We start from the raw sequence: 20,762 nt of genomic DNA, 5'->3' as shown, positions 1-20,762 counted from the left end.
ACTTAACTTATTTAATTGTTATGTTATTGTTAATAGACCGCGTAATAAAAGGCGACGGACGTGTTTTTGCGGTCGATTTACGGTCGGACTCTCGTGGGCCGGAGTATAAGTTTGAGGTACCTAACCTATAGTCCGAAAAATGCTAAGGATCCCAGTCGAAAGCTTAGATCATAATATATTGTCATGAACATATTTATAATAATATGCAATATATAAAATATAATATAACATATTTATAGAAAATTACTCTAATAGTCTAATGTTCAGTGTTAATTATAATTACGATATAAGGCCGAAAAATGACCGCGTAAAATGTTCTGTCAACCACGAATTAAGACATAGACCCATGACAAAATAAATAGGTATGTCAGCAACTCGCCAACTCGTGATACGCATATCTGTGACGTAAGCATTTCTCCAACAGGCTGAGCGGTGTAGCGGTGGTGAAGTCTTCGTCGGCGGCGGCAATTGCGGCAGTGACGGCGGTGGACCAATGAGAACCGGAGAAATGCTACGTCACAGTTCATGGTTAGGCGGAGGGTGGGTGCGCAATTTGTGTCTAAACCGGTAATATTGCTGACATACCTATTTATTTTGTCATGCATAGACCTATGGTTAATAGGTCTATGAATTAAGATTAATTCGTGCTGCCAACATAAAATTTGATAAACGTGATTAGATTATATTCTGTGGTGATATTTTCAGATCTGCCCCTGGTAACAGTTATAGCTGATAAGATTAATCAAGTAGTCAGAAGTACGGTTGTAGACGACATATTAATATATTATATAGACATATTATTTCATATTTGTAGTCACTAGTCTGTGAAGTGTAAAATAACTAAAATATGAAACTCTGAGAAAATCAGATTCGAATGACCGTATATATTTTGAACAGAACAGTATTTAAGCAGTTATTATATTATTATAATAATGTGTTCATTGTCAGAGCTCTAGTTTAAATATATATATATAGTACTAACCATTTTAATAATTTTAGGTGACTTTTATTTGTATTTTGTGGTAGGTATATAATATATATTTTAAAATAATTTATGATATAAATGTGTAGGCTTTATATTGTTTATAAATCATTTTGTGTCACGAAATACCAATGGTGGTGATGACTTAACCTTCTCATTTGAAACAACTAATAGTTAATTTATGTTTATGATAGGTAAATGCATTGTGTTTTGTATTTTGCTGCTATGAAAACCTACTAATTCAATTAAAATAAATTGTCTGGTCTAATATGTTGTACTTAATATAATTTTGATCGGGATTATCCACATTTTGTTCAAAGTAAAAGTACACATTCACCATAATATGGTAAGTAATATACCTAAATTAAATTAAATTCAACTGATTTTTTCTGCATTTCAGAATTTATTATAAAAGTTTTTGTATACTATATTTCAGTACTTTGATTTTACGTATTAAGAATTTTGTGTTAACTATGTACAAAAAGTATTTTGTTGTGACATTAATACTAAACAGTATAATTTTAAATTGCATTAAAAGTTCTCAATTTTAGTGAATATATCCCTCAATTCTCTATGCCTAAAAATCATAGAAAGAACTTATATATTTATTTAATTTTCAGTACTTAACCTCTATATAAAATTTGTTTCAGATGTTGTGATGTATTGGTTATGATAGTTTTTAAAGAATAATTTGCTCCCAATTTGAAATGTTAAACACAATATTAAATACAAAAACACAATCAATTACATATTTGCCTGCCATAAATGAAGTACTTATTAGGATGATAGCATAATTCTTCAAATTAATTCATCAGGTACATAATTGGTAGATATTGATATTAATTAATTGATAATAGTTGATTTTAAGAATCAATCATACTAGGCAGTAGACCACTAAATCTTGTTTTGCATTAATTTAAATTTAATTATATCAAAGTTGAAGTTTTAAGATTTAAAATTGGACTTAGTAGAAATTATGTATGAAACTAAATATTTTCAGGTATTCAATTAGTAATTGCTGTTTTTTTTATTTTATTTTTATACTGTTTGGTAGACTGTCATAAGATTTCTATATTTTAACTTCAGTATTCAAAATTCAGAATTCATCTTACTAATTAATTTTATCTTTGAATCCATCTAGTGTTCCCTGCAATAAATTGGCAACTAATTTATAATTATATTTTATATTCATGTTTTTATTTAACAATTTTTCAAATTTGTTTAGTGTTTAGGTTATAAGTTAAATAGTTACATACATATGGATAGTCAAAATCATATTAGAGTTCAAAATCAGCATTTAATTGACCACAATTACATTCAACATGTTGAAGAAAGAATCGATGGTCCATACCCGTTCATTGACCATAACTATACCATACCAGTCATTATGATAGATGATGATGATGAATCTGTTCCTGATGAAGTCATTGCTAATAAACCAGTAATATACAGAATTCTCCCCGGCATTCAACGCAATACAAAAATATATGTAGATGATTTTGGATATAAATATTATAAAAAAAAGTTACTTGTCAATAAAGTAACATTAATATGTGAGCGACAAAGAAATCCAAGTCGCCGGATGTGTCATGGTACTGCATCAATTAATAAAGACGAGACAGATAAACGAATTTCAATTGGAACTCCTCATAATCACAATCCTCCAGTAATTGACTTGAATGTACCATTATTGAGAGACGCTCTCGGTGAAAGATGTCTTGATCCAATTAGAACAGAGTCTGTTCGGAGTATTTATAACAGCGAAATAATTAGGTAATTTTATTTTTATTGGTTAATTATATAGTTATTCACTAGGTAAACAATTTTCAAAGCTTGTTTAATTTTTTATTCAAGTTTGGTTTGGTTCAGATTTTATAAAACTAGGTTTGTTTTTTGAATTCAAACCAAACCCCTAAGATTGGTTTGAATTTTTGATCTCTGAACAGTTTGACCTCTACTTCCAACTTCTACCTCCCACCTCTACTTCAAATTGATTCACAACTTAATTTGGCTGAATAAAAATATTGAATGATCGTTTGGGTAACATGCATTTTTACCTAATTTTGAATTTTTATTTGTATATAGATTATTGAATTATATTAGTCAGAATATTTTATTTAAACATTTAATAGCTACGGCAAGAATAATTTTATTATTTCTTTTTAAGAGGATGTCAGCGCACTATTTGTTTTCTCTCTTGACAGATTTGTCATCTGTTTATTTTGAAAGTCAAATACAAAGTCAAATAATAATAAAATATAAAATTGATATGTCATCACCTCAAAAATTGTATTCTCAATCTTTTTTGTTATGGGTGATTTTACTCTAAAATTACTTAAAAACATAGAAAAAATGATTCTGCGTTAACGCGTATTGTCTATGTTGCGTGTGGGCCAAAGAGAGAAAACAAATAGTGCCCTGACATCCTCTTAATTGACAATTTGTAATACGACACTGTCTTATACTCTAAAATATCTTTTTATTTGTTATAATTTTGGCAGGCATCAAGAAGCGGCTAAAAATTATACATTTAAACAGACACAAGCAAGAGTAAAAAGAATGAGAAGATTACGATTACGGCGATTAGTAAGTTATGTTAATAATATATATTAACATGAAAGATGATAATTAGGAAAAGACGCCATTCAGTGGTGCTACTATGGGTTAGCCCCCCCCCCATAATTTTAATGCTAGTTGCGCCTATGAAGTTATTGAATTGGAAATTTTGTTAATACCCACAATCATGTAAGGAAATAGTAAAAAACACATTTTGTACTAGAATTTTTGAGTTTTTCGGCCAATGACGTCATTTCCCATATTAATGTCTTTGATCGTAATATTGTATTATATGTCAATTGTTTTTTATTAACAAATAATTGATTTATTTCCTTGTTCTATCTATGGCCTTTTTTCTTAGTTCATGGTTAAAATAATTTCCTCAGTATCAGTGCTTGAATTGAAGAGGAATTTAGTTATTCTTATATTTTTTATTTAGAATATTTAATCAAAAAAACATATTTTAAATACAGTAGAACCTCGAGATTATCCGAACTAATTGGGACCGCACCTAGTTCGGATATTGGAAATTTAAAAAAAAAATTAGAACTACATAAGTATTAATTATTTATTATTTTTATAATTAAATATTTATTATTGTTATAAATATTTTATTAGAATTACATACATACATACATTACATTATCAGAAACATTATCATACATTATAAGAAATACATTACATTTATTTTATTTACACGTAAAATACATACATAACCTGTACTAATAATAAACCAAAAACGATAGTTTTGATAAATTTGATAAACCGGCCGGATACGAGTTTTCATGTTCGGATAATCGAGGTTCTACTGTACTTAGATATGCACATTTTTTTAAACTTTTGTATCTCCCTTCTATTTTATCCCCGATTCTAGCATTGCTTGGTATACAGTAGTTATTACTTAAAATACTAATACTCTGTTGTGTGTTGTTTAATACTTATCGTGTTTAAATTTATCATCGTAAATCTTGATTTTAAACTTCCATGGTTAACTTTCATGTGTCATGATTACTGTTCAATATCTCTTGAAGAGTAACTTTGACACGAAAAAAATAATTTGTTTTACAATTTTTGTATAGTTGTTTTTATATTGTAATTTAAAATCTTATTATATGTATTTTTTTTTTTTTACAGACAATTGATTATTGTTCAAAATCAATTAATAGAATTTCTACAGTTCATAAAATATGATCTCTTGGTAATTTCTTGATTTTTTTTTGAATATTATTTGTTTCAATTGCGATGAACTAATATATTTAACTGTTTACTAGATTTAATATGGTACGTGCAGATACAACCTGACTGATTAGGGAATGTGAGCAGCAGATGAATGGATACAGTGATTTGTTAGTGTTTTTATAAGTTCTTGAGGTGAACTGGTCATCAAAATGATGGTCATGTTCAGCAAGTCCCCTCAAGCTAACTTATCAATAAGATGGTGTAATTTTTATCCACTACTAATTAATTGAAAATTTATTCTCATCAATTAAATTAATTGTGTTACTTAATCATTGTTTATTGGTCTATTATTGTTCAATGTTATAAACTAACATGGCGATTTACATTTTTTACTCAAGTTTCATACTCAGCATTGGATTTAATTATTTTCTAAATTATAATTATTGTTGTGTGCAATTTAAATTATATGGAATTTTCAAATAAACATGATACAATTACAATTAAATACATATAATAATTGTCACACCTTCTTAAAGGTCCCAACACACTGTGACACTAAAATGAGTCCGAAGTTTGGCACCGGCACAGCCAAGACAAAAGAATTTTTCCATCAACACTGCAGTGTGTGGCAATGTCTAGACTTTTAAATAGATGCTTGTTTTGAAGGTGTTGAGTTCTTAAGAGGACGCCACACCCGCATGCGCTGTTTCCTGCTTACAAATATGTAACATGGCAAATTGTAGTATTGTACGTAATGAATAATCCATGAACTTTGTAAGGCTATAACATAAAAACTAATGATTTCCTCTAATTCCTTTTGGAACCATCGTTTTCAATTTGTTGTAATACATAGGTTTCCGAAAAAAAAAATTGAAAAATTCTCTTGGGTGCTAAACTAAATTTTTAAAAAACTAAAATTATCAATTTTGAGATATGACTAGGGCCCGGATTTATATGCAATAAAAATCTATAAAATATGCCGATTCATATCATAAATATGCAAAAAATATGCAAATTGAATTTTTTTTATAAATTAACAATATATTAGGTATAAAAATTGTTTATTAATAAAAAAATGCAAAATAACATTTTTAATGACATTTTTTAAGTATAAAAGTGTAATAAATTAATTAAAGTATTACTATTTATATTAAATTATTATTATTGGATGAGTACCAGCATGAAGTAATAAATATGGATTTCCAGTTTTCGAATTGAAACAAAAATTGCAAAATAAAATATTTCCGTCTGTTTTAAATATGTTTGGATATTCATTTACGTACTGGGAAGCATTATTTACTTTAGGCATTACATAAAAATAAATGTAGCAAGTTAAATTTTTTAAACAAAATATACCGTACACTGTACACTACGCACTATAAAGACCATAGAAACTAAACTCTGTGTTACCCAATACGTATTGTACAGTATACTATACTGTTATCTAATGTGGACGTGTTTGGGTAATAATACATTTTCCACTAAAAAATCCAATATTTGTCGTCATTCGTTGGCCGTCGATAACGATGATGTCGATTGACGATCACTTATGGATGTATAATGTGTTATTTATAATCGACAGTAGGTATCTTTACAGGCGTAAATTCTATGAATTGTAGAATATGCAACATTTATGCAACTATCAATAAATATGCATTTTCATTCAAATATGCTAAAATATGCAAAAAAAAAAATTGAACCATAGAATCTACACATTACGAAACTTCGACATTTATAATCAAAATTGTTCTAGGTGAATTGTAGAAGAACATGCATTTGCATATAAATCCGGGGCCTAGGTATGACTAAATACTTTTGAATGGTAAAAAAATAGCTCTATAAAATCCAAAAACGCCATATTCAATATAATTTTTCATTTAGCCACTAAAAAGATGTCAGTATGACAGTATTTAATTGTTACCTTTGTAGCTAATTTTCCAAGCAAGAGAGCCATATTTACCTTATGGCAGTATACTTATTTTGATTTATCCAATTAATCACTGAAGCCAAAATTCAAGATATATAGTATTCTTGCACTAAATTAAATATAATTATCGTGTGGTATGTTGAGTGCAAAACAGCAATATTTAACGTTATGGCGGTATTGCATTTTATAATTTGTTATATTGCAGCCACAATATAAAATGCAATACGCCAATACTGCCATATTTTAGTATATGGCTGTCTTAAAATCAATTTCTTACACTTCCTTAGAGCGTAGTTTGTGCTGCTAATCATTATTTTCTATGATCGAAATGACGAAACCTAAGCAAATACTGTAAATGATTTACAGTATTTGACCTAAGGTTTGAAACTTTGAACAACAATGACACAATGTAGTCATAATATTGTAGAAACCTACAATTTTGAATTTTGAATTGTTTTATCTACATGTGTCATAAACGCATATAATATTTTTCTTCCATGTTATACTGATATTAACTGATTGTTTTCTAGTTATGGTGATAAAATATAACCGGTTTTTTTACTGTCTTTCTTATGGGTTAGTGGTTACTGGTTATACCTTTTCGGTTATTTTGAAATATCATATCTTCGAAGTTCAAAGTAATGATTACAATTAGATATTTAGATTTCAATTTTCAGAGTTTAAAGTAGTTTATAGTGTAGACGATACTTACATAGTCACATTAGTACAAAGTTCAAATATACAAAAGTGTTGTCAACATTTATTGCGTGGTTACTATTTTCTATTTGTGAATATTTTAATCTTGTTCAGAAGGTAGTACAATTTTGAATTTATGTGTTGATGATTTATGAACCTAGCTTGTAATGATGTGAGTTGTATTTTATAGTTTACAATACAATAATTATTGAAATTTCAGTTTTTAAAAATGATTTAAGTCATTACTGTTATAAATTATAATATTAATTTACTCAATATGTTGTTGTTTATAAAATACCTATTGAGAATATAATATAATATAATAATATTAATAATATATAATAATCTGTTATGATTGTTACTATATTGTAATTGTCAAACTATTATAGTTTTTACTAGTACCTAGTGATAAAATTAAAAAAAAAAAAAAATGTTACTTTAAGTTATAAAAATGTCTATATTTCTTTGTTTGTATTTCTATAGATTTAAACACATTCAAAGAATTAAAAACATAAAATAATGAAGAAGGCATCTTTTGGAAGACGTTCGTCAGCAGCTGGACGAAACACTTTCGGTACTTTTGGACGACAGAATTCATTTGATGGCAATGATATAAGGTATTCATTGATTTAATTAATATAACTATTTTACAATACATTTTTGTGAAGCAAATTTATTATGACAATGACTAATTTGTTTAAAAAATAGATTGAGTCGTCGAGAAAGTCGTGGTATGGAAAAAAAATCAATGCTCTTGAAACCGGGATTCTCAGCAAAAAAAAGATCTGCATCATCAGACAATTTATCCGCACATGATCCAAAACAATGGTCATCAACAGTGAAGAAACCAGCCAACCAGCAGAGGAATACTTTAGTTCGTTCAACTACTAACATGAATATTACTGGTATTAATTTAGTTGCGTCTACACCATGTGTTACACCTGGGCTTAATCCAAATTTACCTGGAATAAATTCTAGTTACAAGTAACTATATTATTCACTGAATTTTAAATTCAAATTAATAAAATATATATCATACAATATGAATTAATATTTTTGTAGGAATCGAAGGTTAAGCTCGGAATCACGTTATAGTAACTATGGTGGTGTACTTAAGAATAGAAAAGAAGTGCGACCATTGACTGAAAAAGACTTTCAACAAACAGCTATACATAAAGTACTAAATAAATATTTCATTTTATTCTGTCTCATAAGATAACTGTACTTATTTGCATATTTTGAATAAGTATTGAACTTTTGGCATTGCATGTGTAAAAATCTAACTTTAAATAAGTGTAAGATAAAGTTTTTAGAGGACGACATTTATTGTCTCTGTCTTACAAATACATAACATAGCAAATGAATGCTCAGCAGTTCACATTAAGCTTTGTTTTAATAGTAGAATAATAGAATGAATTGACCTATTCAGTGGCGTAGCAAGGGTATGGCGAACTGTGCCTATTGCCGCTATAACAACAAATACTAAAAATCCTAGAATTTATAATATAAGCAGTGCTGCCAACATGTTTATGGCTTATGATGGTATGGAACCCTTCGTGCGCAAGTCTGACTCGTACTTGGCCGGTTTTTTATAATTTATTTAGTCTAGTCACTTACATTATATTAACATTATGTAATATGGGTATGTTGTATTTGTTTAACTGCTTTAATTTTTATAAAGTTCTAAAGGTACTATATAAATTATAATTAAAATAAGCTTTATTTAATAGAATTTAACAATTTATTTTGTAGATTCAAAACTATTTTTTGACTGCTCCTAACGCAAGTCACATTCTGAACAATGGTAGTATGAAGCCAATGACAACTACTATGTTTACTGATATGTGCGAGTATTTATTACATAAATTAGACCGAAATCAAGTATTAAATAAAAGCAAATACATGGAAGAATTACCCAAAATAATGAAAAAGTACTATTATAAAGGAAAAGTGGATAAATCATGGCTTATTACTGGTAATGTTTATTATTATTTAGCATTTGTTATTAATTTATATTAAAATTTAAAATTTATTACTTATAAGTTTAATAGATACGCTATTCCCATTATTGTAAATGTCCATTAAAACAATAACCTTTAAATGTAGATACATACTAATGATTTATTTTTATTTTATTAATATTTGTATAGTAAATGCTAGCCATTCCTTTCCACAAGTAGTTGGTTTACTACTTTGGTTAGTAGAATTATGTGAAACTCAAAATCGGTTCAATGTAATGGATACATTGTATCCAACAATCCTTGATCCGGATGAGTCTGAAGACGAAGATTATGAACAAACAGTGGAATTTAAGGTACTTACTACAATCTTATTTTAAGTTTTATAAGTAAACTTAATATTTAAAATTATTTTAAAATGGAATATATGTAAGTATATATTAACTTAAATTGTTTTATATTATTTATTTTAGTGATTAAATAATTAGATAATTCTAGTTTTATATAAAACATTTATTGCTTATTTTATTTATTACAAAAATACATTTTTAATAAGCTTGTATTTAATAAATACAAATCATGTTTATAGATGTACTTACCGTTTTTATTAAATTCATATCAAGTTGAGAGTAGAGGATCTAGTAAACCAACAGATCAAGAATTTCTGAAGAAACAAGAAGAGCTCTTGCTGGACAATTATAGTTTGTTAATGTTATTTTATCTTACTTTGTTGTAATTGTAATACTATATTGTTTATTATTTTATTCAGAAAAGACACTTGGTATTGATGAGGAAGCATTGATTAAACTAGAGACAGAAGTTAATAGTCATAAAGAGGAGCTAGATTTACTAAATGACCTTACTGAAGAACAAAAATTGGAGGTATAGTTAAATAAGTAACATTAATACTATGAAAATAATAATTCAGTTACCTACTTTATTCTACTCTAGGAAAAAAAAAACTGGAAAAACCTCTTCATTTTATTAAATAGAAAATCGAGGGACCTGCTAGCAGGGCTTAAATTTAAATTAAATAAATGTTATATGTTAATGTTTTTGTGTTTTCAGATAAATTAACCTTTTACAACGTGTTATGGTTATTGTTATTTTTTTTTATCTGTATTAACTTATCTGATTTTTAAATTTAGTATCAACATTTTTTGAGTATAACTTTACTATAAATTATAATACTTAAAAAACTCAAATTTAACAATACATGTTAAACAATTTGAATCCTGCAAATTTTTATGCATGTAATACTTGTAATACAGAAACTGCACACACGGTAGAAAGTCAATTAGGTATTATTACATTTTTATTATTATATTAGTCCTTAATAGAAGATACTGATGCAAGGTGTAAACATTCAATTATAAAATATATGCTGTATTTGCGAAATTATTATTATTATTTATAAATGTCCAAGGAATTTGTAATAATTTGAATATGCTTGTTTTTAGGAAATAAAAGCTATGAAAGCTGCATTACAAAAAGATATTGTAAGCTCAAAAAAATATATTAAAGATTTACAAACTTGCTATGGAGAAGTACAGGAATATATTTCAAAGAAAAAAGATGAACGTATTTTTCAAGGTATTAAATTCAATCCTATTAACCTATTTATTTATGATACTGAGTATAGTAGCAACACATTTAATTTTTGTTTTATATTTTTATAAATATATAATTATTTTTTAACCTAATTGCTGTAATTCGTAATGATGTATTTACCAAATAAATTAAATCATAGCCTAAACATATACATTCAAATTTATTTGTATTTCAATTTTATGTTTGGTTTGATTATGCTCTTGAGAATTCTAAAGTTTGACTATAAAAAGTTAGTGTATTAATAAAAGAATTACAAGTTATTCATTTATTATTATTGATACACTTTTAATACATTTAAATACTATGTCTCATAAGAGAAACCTCAGGCAGTAGAATTTTGTGCATGGCAACGGTAATGAATGTGGTTAATATACACCAAGTGCTAACGCTCTTATTATTTCAACAAAGGCTAACACATTTTGCTAAGATGAACACGGTAAAAGTTGCGGCTGATCGTCTGAAATGAAAGCTGCCAACAAAAACTAATTTAATTGAAAGGTCTAACCTGACCAAACCAGACAACAATTGGTAGCCACCTACAATTACTATTATATGAGTCATAGTATTCTTTTCTATATTGACCATGACAAATTTAGATTTGTATGATAACTTATGTTAGTTGTAGACCAATAAACTATAACCTGTTAATTCATATTTTTTATACTTATATTATTATTTGAATTATTGTTTAGAAAAAGATATTGAAAACTTACAAAGGGAATTGAATGCGGTCAACAGTTGCATTAATGGTCAACAGATTACTCAAGATGATAAAAAAAATATTGAAGAAGATATAATTAGTCTGAAACAAGACATACACTATGAAACAAATTGTTTAGAAGAATACTCAAATATTGTGTACTCTGAAGATTTAAATGTTGTTGATGTTAGATTAAAAGTTAGTATAAATTAATAAACTTCTACCTTTCCCAAAAAGTATTGCGTATATTATGATAGGTTGTATTTAGCTACTGATTGGTATTACATTATGTTTTAATAATTGTTAGTTGCAACTATTTTATTTTACTCAGAATCTATAATTGAATATAATATATTTTGTTTACTTTTAAATATTTATTTTCGTGAACATATTATGTTATATTTATGTTTATCAATGTTTGTATTTTCTGTTACTTGGTTTATATTTTATGATTTATGGAATATGGTCTAGTAACAACTAAGATGTAATTACTGTAATTACCGTGATAATATACTTTTAACTTTGTATTGTTTAGCTGGACAAATTATTCGTACAGTACAATAAACTGTGTGCAGAAAATATGGTTGTATTACCTGAACTTGAAAACGCAATAGCAGATAAGAATGTACTTGCTTTGCACATAAGAGAATCTTTGAAAGATGTTGATGAATTACTGAAAAGTTTAAAAAACAAAAGTGTTGAAAAACTGAAAGAAGCTGAACACAAAATGGCAAATATACGAATAGAACTAGATTCAGTAAGTAATGCATTGAAAACAAATAAGTATACTGCTAAAAAATTGTCACGTGTATCTATGGACTATAAAAAATATTGTGATTTTAGGCAGAGCTGGAGTATAACAAATTGAAGAAAATCGCTGAAAAATTAGATCCTGAACGTGATGCTGATAAAAAACGTTTGTTAGAAATCACTGATCGTCAATTTGAGGTAATTATTATTTTAATGTTCTTATGTGGTATAGATGTGTCTAAACCTTCACTGGCAGGAAGGCAAAACTTAAATATTTTACAATCATATAAATCCTTCTAGTCTCTTAGTTAGGTATAACGATAAATACGCTCAATTAAAGTAAGAAATTCTTAGTATTTGCCAAAATAATTGATCTATTTATAGACATTTTAAAATATTGACCTTTTTCAGTTTTATTTTTAATTTACACGAATAAAGAAATGTTCTTGACCAAAAAGTTTACAAATGTAATAATCTATTTTTCTTAAGTGTTGTTTTTATAGTTATTTAAAAATATTAAAAATATATATAGTAGTAACTCAATTATCTGAAATAATTTGAACTGTACCTAGTTTGGAAACGTAAAAGTTCGAATATTGAGTAAGAATGCCTACTGATAAAAAGCTATTTTCTGGTTACTTACTCATAAAAATGTATTGTTCCAAAACGCCATGAGTTGCAAAAATCTTTAATACCATAAAATAAATAAATTCATTTGTGAAACAAACAGGTTGAGCCATTTATTTACACAATGTTTTGTTCTCAAAGAATTTTTAGATAATTGATGAATATTCCATTAAAAAATACCTATGTGAGTCATCGTCATATTACAAGGATCCAATAATTAGCTCAATATAGAATTGTTTATAAGGCACAACACGCTCTATTTTTTTAATTTTATAGAAAGTCGTTATATACAACTCCTATCTTTCAATGCTTATTTCAACAGTACCTGTTGATACTACTATAAGAATAATAGTTATATAAGATCAAATTGATTGGATTAGGGCTATTCTAAAAATTATTATGGCTGATAATTACACATTAGTTATCAACTTTATAGACAATCAAGTTTAATAATAATAATTTGCCATTGTTGGGGAAATGCTTGTATTACCTTCTCCATTAAATCATACTCGATATTATACATTCTGAATACTTTGAAGATGTCATGGCCTCAGTCTGTTGTCTAGGTTCTCCGATTAATTTATTAGAATGACATCCATCCCTGATCGAAAAGATATTAAGGAAGTAGCTGGAATACAATTGTCAAACAAATTTAACATATTTGAGAAATAACCTGAGCTAAGCTTGATCACCCAGTACTCCTATTTAATAGATATATTTGATGTATCCAATTATACATGCATAGAAGAACCACATACTTTTGAATGAAAATAATGTAGATGATATCTATTAGTCATAATAACTTTAAAACCGTGACTATTGAACAAATCAATTTAATTGGTCCAATCACATTTGAACTATTCAACCTTGAACCTTGTGTAGATAATTTGAAACAATATTAGGTTTATTTGATTGTTTGAAAAATTATTTGGTTATGCATAATAATATTCTAATTATTATTTGGCTGTCAGATTAAATTGGTAGTATCCAATGTACCTACTACATTAATTACAATACTCCATTTATAATAATACATATTTATTAATTTTTATAATTAAATTTATTACATTATTATATCATTTATAACCAATGATTATTTTAGGAAAAACAAGATCATGAAAATAGATTGTATGAGATTCAAGCTGAAATGAAAAGTATTAATCTTGATAATACTAAGGTTAATATAAAAACAGAAGAAAAAAATAATTTATGTCAGCAGTGAGTATGGTGGTTTGATTGTTTAAAATGCTTAACTATATGTTTATTATAAATAATAATATCATTTAACTTATTTAATATATTTTTTTCAGGATTAGTGAAATGGAGGAGGAAAAGAATTACATCTTTACAAAAGCCTTTAACTCTTTAAAAAAACATGCAGAACTCATTGAGGAAACAAAAGAGTTTGTTAAGGTATACGGTATTTACTATTTATTAATAATTCAGGTGGTTTCACTAACCTAATTATCAACGAACTCTGCAATATTTTTTTTATTGTATGATTATTTTTAGTATACAAATTAAAATAATAATAATATTATTTTTTGTATGCAAAATCTATTTGTAGGTCACCATTAAGTACTTTTCTATTTAAAATGTTGTAAAAATTCCGTTAAATTAATGTTTTTTTTCAGTTCAATATTTTTTCTATATTTGCCCAATTGGTACTTGTGATAAATTAACACTCTCTAACTATTACAACAATCTATGTTCAGTACTCAATCTAAGTGGGTCTGTATTAAACTTGATTTTTTTACTGTCAAAATATTGTAGCTATATTATAGTTACATTGTTGTAAGATTAAAGTTTTAATGGAAGAAAGAATTCATAGACTGGCGGTTTTAATATAATTTTTATGTATAAAATTAATTCATACCTCAGTCAAATTAGATAAAAGTTAGGCTTTAGCTTGGTAAAAATTCCCATTAAACTATATTTTGGTACAAGCTATTATATCATAATTATAAAAAATGAGTAAAAAGTTGACCATGAGATTATGTGCTCCTCACAGGTTATTCGAGGTTAAAGGTCACAAAATTACTTTTTTGAAATTATCACCTTTTAATGGTCGTACAATAAAATGTTTTAGACAAAAATTATAAAGGTAATTATGTAAGAGATGAATAACAATATTAATAATAATATTTTGGAGCCTTTAATGTTCTTAACATCCACACCTGATAAATTGATGATTATGTTTTTTTGTATCTTTACAAAAGTCTGTAGTACTAACTGCGGTTGCAGAAAAATAAGATTTAAATGTTCAGTTATTTGTGGATATTGCCGCGGTCAATCATGCATAAATTAAAATTCTGATGATCCTTAAATGACAACATACATTATATAAATCCACTTAACTGTTTGGTAGTGGAAATATCTGAAGAAAACGATGCATATTATAATGTTGACGGAAACCAAAAAGATGTAGAAGAATAAATTCAAGACTTGCTATTATATGATAACGAAGTTATTAATTGAATAATTAAAATATGATAATTAATTACTTTGTTTTGACGAATAGATAACTTACTATGAGATAAAAATTATCAATTATACATGTACTAGGTTTACCGGGAAAATAACGAAAAAAAAAATCATCAGTATTTCTACTTCAATGGTGGTGTGGAAACCATTGCATTTTTATTATTTTTGTTTGAAATTTCTTTTTGTATAACCAGTATAAAGCTAAATAATAAATATTAACGCAGTCTATTTTTTTAGTAAAAACATTGTATTTCTTTAAAAATTTGTATTTTGTACAATAACTTTTACGTGTAAATGAGATCAGACTTTTTTTGTAGAAAATTATTTCCTCTATAATTTTTTGTCAAAAACTTTTTATCATATGACAATTAAAAAGTAATATACAGTAGTATACTCGAATCAGTTGGGGGCAAAAAAATATTTGAGTTATTGAAAATTTAAGTTATAGACAATATTGTGTGTACTTATTGAAATGCAGGGGCGAAGATATTCCTTCGAGTTATCGAAAATTTGACTTATATACGTTCGAGTTATCGAGGTTTCACTGTATTAAAAAAAAAGTTATTTTTTGGACCTTTGACGGGCACATGATCTTGTGGTTGACTTTTCACACATTGTTTAAAATTACATTATAAATGGTATACCAAAATTCAGCATTATTGGAATTTTTCGCGTATTTTGGTAAATTATATAAAAAAAAGACTATATTCACACATAATAATATACAAAAAAACTTATTACAACATAAAATAAAGACTTTCTAAAATTTTAAATATTTAAATTCAATGTTTGTGTCTTTAGGTAAAATCTTTTTTTTTTAAATAAAATTGAGCTTATTGGTATTTTTTATGAATAAAGCAATAACTATAATAACACCATTAAAAATTTGTTTTAAGACCTTTCACCTTGATTTACCTTTGATGCGCACATGATCAGGGGCAAACATAAGCCACTGCAAACTATGCTGCAGCATTGAGCGGCAATTTTTATTTGGCATAAGGGCAGTAAATTGTTAAATTCCCCTGCACATGTTCGCTCGGTCAACTTTTCACACATTGTTTATTACAATCTTATAAAAGTGTGTACCAAAATTCAGCTTTTTGGGAAATTTTTCAAGCTGAAGCCTAAATTTTTTCTAAATTGACTGGGTTATGAGTTAATTTTATAGAAATTATATTAAAATCATCAGTATAAATTCTGTTTTCCTTTAAAACTTTAATCCAACAATAATGTAGCTCTTCAAAGTATTTACAAAACAATCAAAGTGTTTAATGCAGATCCACTTAGGTTGAGTATTGAACATAGATTGTTGTAATAGTTAGAGAAAGGTTAATTTATCACAGGTACCAATTGGGAAAATATAGAAAAATCAAAAAATATTGAACTGAAAAAAAAAACATTAATTTAACAAAGTATTTACAACATTTTAAATAAGCAAGTATTGGTGTCCAACAAATAGTTTTAGCAAACGAAAAAAAATTATTATTATCATTGTCTGTTCAATTAAATTGTTTTTGAAAGTTGTTGTTTTCACAAGTTTAAATATTTTAATTTAAACAATAGATAAACCTATAATAAAGAATAGCCAACTTAACAAATTTGCCAAGGGTTCAAATAATCATGTAATACATTTTTTAATAAATGGAACCACATTTTATGAATATTTTTATTAAATAATTTATTAAAATATTTTCTATTTTATTTCATGATCAATTTACAGACATCCAGTGACCAGCTATTACAAAATATGCAGTCAATTAAAAGCAACTATATCCAAAAATAAAATTAATAATTTGTTTGCTATAAAATATCATTATAATTTATATAGGTTGAACATTTATACTTATATGATTTAATTTAAGTTTATTTTTATATTTTTTAATGATATTATGCTACTTTACAATTAATATTTTAACGTTTTGAATTACAATAAATAGTTTAATAATGAGTTTATTATTTGAGTACCTATTTAAAACACTCAATTGTTGGTTAAACGAGTTAAATAAAATTCAAAATTTTGTTTACTTGTCTCAATTTCTTCATTTTGCGGGACTGTATAATGGACAGTGGTGTATTGTTTGTTTTAGTTATTATGAATTTAAAACTTTGAAAGCAACATTTTATAGAGGTAAATCTACATTACATTTAAACATGTCTGAATACTGTTTGTAGTTGTATATATTGGTCAATCATTAATTTGAGTTCTGAAGAAAAAAATGTTTGTCTATAACAATATTTATAATCATCACATTGTCTCGTCGACGATAAGCAATTTCTTTTTAGTCGAAAAACCAAACTAAAAATCTTGTTCGAAAGGATTTTGTATTTAATATTTTTGAATACAAAATATAACAATAAGTATTTGAAATATATTTTAAATACTTCTGTTCAAAAGTATTTGAAATGTACCTATTTGAAATACAGAAAAAGTATTTAAATACTAATATTTAAATATTTAACAAGTACCTATATATCTATAATATCTTATATACAAGTATGAAGTAGGTATACAACGGAACTTTTCTACTTCAGCGGAGTAAACTACACTCTTTTTTCATGTGGTTAGACATACCACATGTCTACTGAAACTGATGTCGCATGGAACAAAAGTCCCTCTAGATCCTCGATGGTCTATTCCTTGTCGATGTCGTCGAATCTGCTCAGTTCTTCTGCCATCAACAGCTTAAAACAAGTCAAACATTTTTATCCTGTATAGAAATTGCTGATAAAAACATTCAGTGAAAATTTCATAGATATTCAGTAATTTGTCTCAAAGTTACACCAAAAACCAAAATAAATTGTTTTGCCCGACGTTTTTGAAAACTATTAGGAATTTGAAATTTTCTCCTCCCGAATGCACTAGCTAGTTTCACTTTCCTATCGTACAAGAATACAAGATACTGTTGAAGAAAATCGAAGCAGTTTTAATGCCCCAAACGGTAATGACAGATAAAAAATTAAAAATTAAAAAATTTGCATCATGTAAAATCAATACATTCATCGCTCCACTCAGAATCTAAAATACGATTGATCAATAATATTGTACATCAAATTGATTATAAATTATAATATTACAGTAGGTACTATAGGTACAAAATGATGGCATTAAGTATGATCAAGTTGTGGCCCATTGGTGTAATATGGGTTTGATTGTTGGTGTGGGGGGGGGCAGTTTGTGGTAAAACTAAAAGTCTGTACCTAAGGTAAAAATACACTATATTTCCCCCTCAGTAAAGTATCAAAAGGAGCAGTTGCCTCTCTCCCCTTTGCCCCCCTCCACTGATAACGCATATTTCAGCTGTATTGTTGGTTGTAACTTGCAGACCATTATTTTTTATGAGTACCTATTTACTGTTTACTGATTGTTTCCAGATACTTACTTTAGTAGGTATTATACTACTATATGTGATATGTATAATATAATACTATTACTAAAAGTCTAACACTAGTACACTACATACTACCGTACTGCAACTATAATAGTTACTAATACATACTATTTATAAGCTAAGTTTCTTATGCAGCAGTACAATTTCTGATTTCTAATTTATATACTTATCTATATAGTATATAAATATGTATACATATATTATATAGATACATACTTTAATCTCAGATAGGTAGGTATTGAATAAATAACAACGTGCATTTTATTAACAATGATTATCTAATTAAAATAATAATTTTATATACATTAAAACTAAAAAAAAAATAATATTTTATCAGTTTTTTTTTATATCGATTCATATAAATTGTATAGGTAATATTATATATCAGTTACCAATAACGATAGGTAATGATTACTCATCAAATAACGAGCGTGTTATAGATGGAGTGATCTTTGTTATATTTAGTTTACCTATGTAAGGACTAAGGAATACTATTAAGTATTAAGGTCTTACGGATTATTATTGAAATGTTCATAGAATTCGTAGATATTCAGATAATCTAGAAGATCTGAAGAAGAAAATGTGCCCCCACCCTTTTTGTGTATTCTCAAAAGTCTATAATGAGATAGCTGTGTTTTTTACTTTTGCTTATTTTTAGGTTAGTAGGTACTATTTCTGTCATTTAAAAGTATCTATTGTTGTGCATTGCGTAAAATTTATTTTAAATAAATTGACAGTTATATACTATATTATATAGATTCAATAAAAACCAATATATAGTGTTCGTTTAGTTTTTCTTCAGATGTGCTTGAATGTTTGATAATGTACTTACGACGACAAAAGAGAAATGAATACCTATAAGAAAAGCACACGACTATACGTACCTAGCTGAAGTATCATATTATTATCATTATGTACGTAAATTCAAGTACAATACACGACGGAAAACAATGACACTTATAATTGCTTATATAATAATATAAGATTGCAATGTTACGTTGCATTATATATAGGTAGGTTTATAATAATATGTAGGTACCTACACTCTACAGTATATAACTAAAATAGCGTACCTAATAAATATAATAATATACGTAATAATTACGTATCAAAAAATAAATCCACTAAAACTTTATTTGAAAAATGGACGGCTGATGTACATTATATTTTGTAATATTTTAATAATCATAGCGTGGTTATATACAATCAGGGACGGCGCTAGGATTTGCGGGGCCCCGGGCAAAATAAATAATACAGTCTAAGTGTAGTCTTCTGAATTCTATAGGTACACAAAATTTTTTTCTCTTTACTAAGATTACATATTATCCAAACTAACTAGGTACTTGATAAATCAATTATATCAATCATCAATTTATACATAATATTATATTATATTTTAATAAATTATTATAAAATAATTTTAAAATGTAACCAATATAACAGAAAGAACAATAAAAATATTGATTACATTAGTCATTATACATTGAATTAGTTTTCATGATACACAATTAATATGTTAAAATACAACCTACCTCAGACTCAACAATAATCTGTTCAACAATTTCTGGTAAATTAATATCAGATGTAGCATCAACCATTTCAATCTAAAAATTATAAAATTTACAATAATAAACTAGCTAAATTAACCATTAAATTAAAGTATTTATTTTGTTTGTTGATTGTTTATTATATATTGAATTCGTTTTCATGATACACAATTAATATGTTAGAATACACATATAACCTACCTCAGACTCGACAATATTGTGTTCAATATTTTCTGGTAAATTAACATCAGATGTACTAGATATAGCACCAACCATTTCAATCTATGTTTATTAATAAACAAAAATTAAAAATTGTATTAAAATATATATCTGGACTGAATATATTAAAAGTATTG

General features: G+C 26.7%; 2 protein-coding genes across 6 annotated transcripts; both read left to right on the top strand.

Annotated features, from left to right (window-relative positions):
- The first annotated feature begins 242 nt into the window (after positions 1-242).
- LOC100572260 lies at positions 243-5,047 on the top strand. Of its 3 annotated transcripts, XM_003240692.4 has the most exons (7): positions 243-1,022; positions 1,177-1,328; positions 1,633-1,797; positions 2,208-2,755; positions 3,484-3,568; positions 4,673-4,736; positions 4,810-5,047. In XM_003240692.4, exons 4-6 carry the CDS (start codon positions 2,241-2,243, stop codon positions 4,727-4,729), a joined length of 657 nt encoding a protein of 218 aa, XP_003240740.1. In that variant the 5' UTR covers positions 243-1,022; positions 1,177-1,328; positions 1,633-1,797; positions 2,208-2,240; the 3' UTR covers positions 4,730-4,736; positions 4,810-5,047. The 3 variants fall into 3 exon arrangements, with proteins under 3 accessions (XP_003240740.1, XP_003240741.1, XP_029343081.1); XM_003240693.4 differs by lacking the exon at positions 1,633-1,797 and having other exon boundaries at positions 253-1,022; XM_029487221.1 differs by lacking the exons at positions 243-1,022; positions 1,633-1,797 and having other exon boundaries at positions 1,066-1,328.
- Positions 5,048-5,247: 200 nt separating this feature from the next.
- Positions 5,248-17,423, top strand: LOC100163218 (kinetochore protein NDC80 homolog). 3 transcript variants are annotated; one of them, XM_016808241.2, is made up of 15 exons: positions 5,248-5,338; positions 7,824-7,957; positions 8,049-8,324; positions 8,403-8,517; positions 9,093-9,315; positions 9,491-9,654; positions 9,888-9,999; positions 10,068-10,180; positions 10,759-10,891; positions 11,602-11,807; positions 12,145-12,366; positions 12,453-12,557; positions 14,089-14,204; positions 14,297-14,399; positions 17,191-17,423. In XM_016808241.2, the coding sequence occupies exons 2-15, from the start codon at positions 7,860-7,862 to the stop codon at positions 17,251-17,253; spliced, it is 2,049 nt and encodes a 682-aa protein (XP_016663730.1). In that variant the 5' UTR covers positions 5,248-5,338; positions 7,824-7,859; the 3' UTR covers positions 17,254-17,423. The 3 variants fall into 3 exon arrangements, with proteins under 3 accessions (XP_016663730.1, XP_029343080.1, XP_001946571.1); XM_029487220.1 differs by lacking the exon at positions 5,248-5,338 and adding an exon at positions 7,234-7,457; XM_001946536.5 differs by lacking the exon at positions 5,248-5,338 and adding an exon at positions 7,234-7,512.
- The last annotated feature ends 3,339 nt before the right edge of the window (positions 17,424-20,762 follow it).

Source organism: Acyrthosiphon pisum, chromosome A1 (assembly GCF_005508785.2).
Source record: "Acyrthosiphon pisum isolate AL4f chromosome A1, pea_aphid_22Mar2018_4r6ur, whole genome shotgun sequence".
Classification (NCBI taxonomy): Eukaryota; Metazoa; Arthropoda; class Insecta; order Hemiptera; family Aphididae; genus Acyrthosiphon; species Acyrthosiphon pisum.
This window is presented reverse-complemented; position numbering and strand designations above follow the sequence as displayed.

Coding starts and splice junctions, on each gene's coding strand:
- LOC100572260 (XM_003240693.4), top strand. Junction 2,756..3,483: donor TATAACAGCGAAATAATTAG/GTAATTTTATTT, acceptor TAATTTTGGCAG/GCATCAAGAAGCGGCTAAAA. Junction 3,569..4,672: donor GATTACGATTACGGCGATTA/GTAAGTTATGTT, acceptor TTTTTTTTACAG/ACAATTGATTATTGTTCAAA.
- LOC100163218 (XM_016808241.2), top strand. CDS start 7,860: ATGAAGAAGGCATCTTTTGGAAGACGTTCGTCAGCAGCTGGACGAAAC. Junction 8,325..8,402: donor GGAATAAATTCTAGTTACAA/GTAACTATATTA, acceptor ATATTTTTGTAG/GAATCGAAGGTTAAGCTCGG. Junction 12,558..14,088: donor TCACTGATCGTCAATTTGAG/GTAATTATTATT, acceptor TGATTATTTTAG/GAAAAACAAGATCATGAAAA.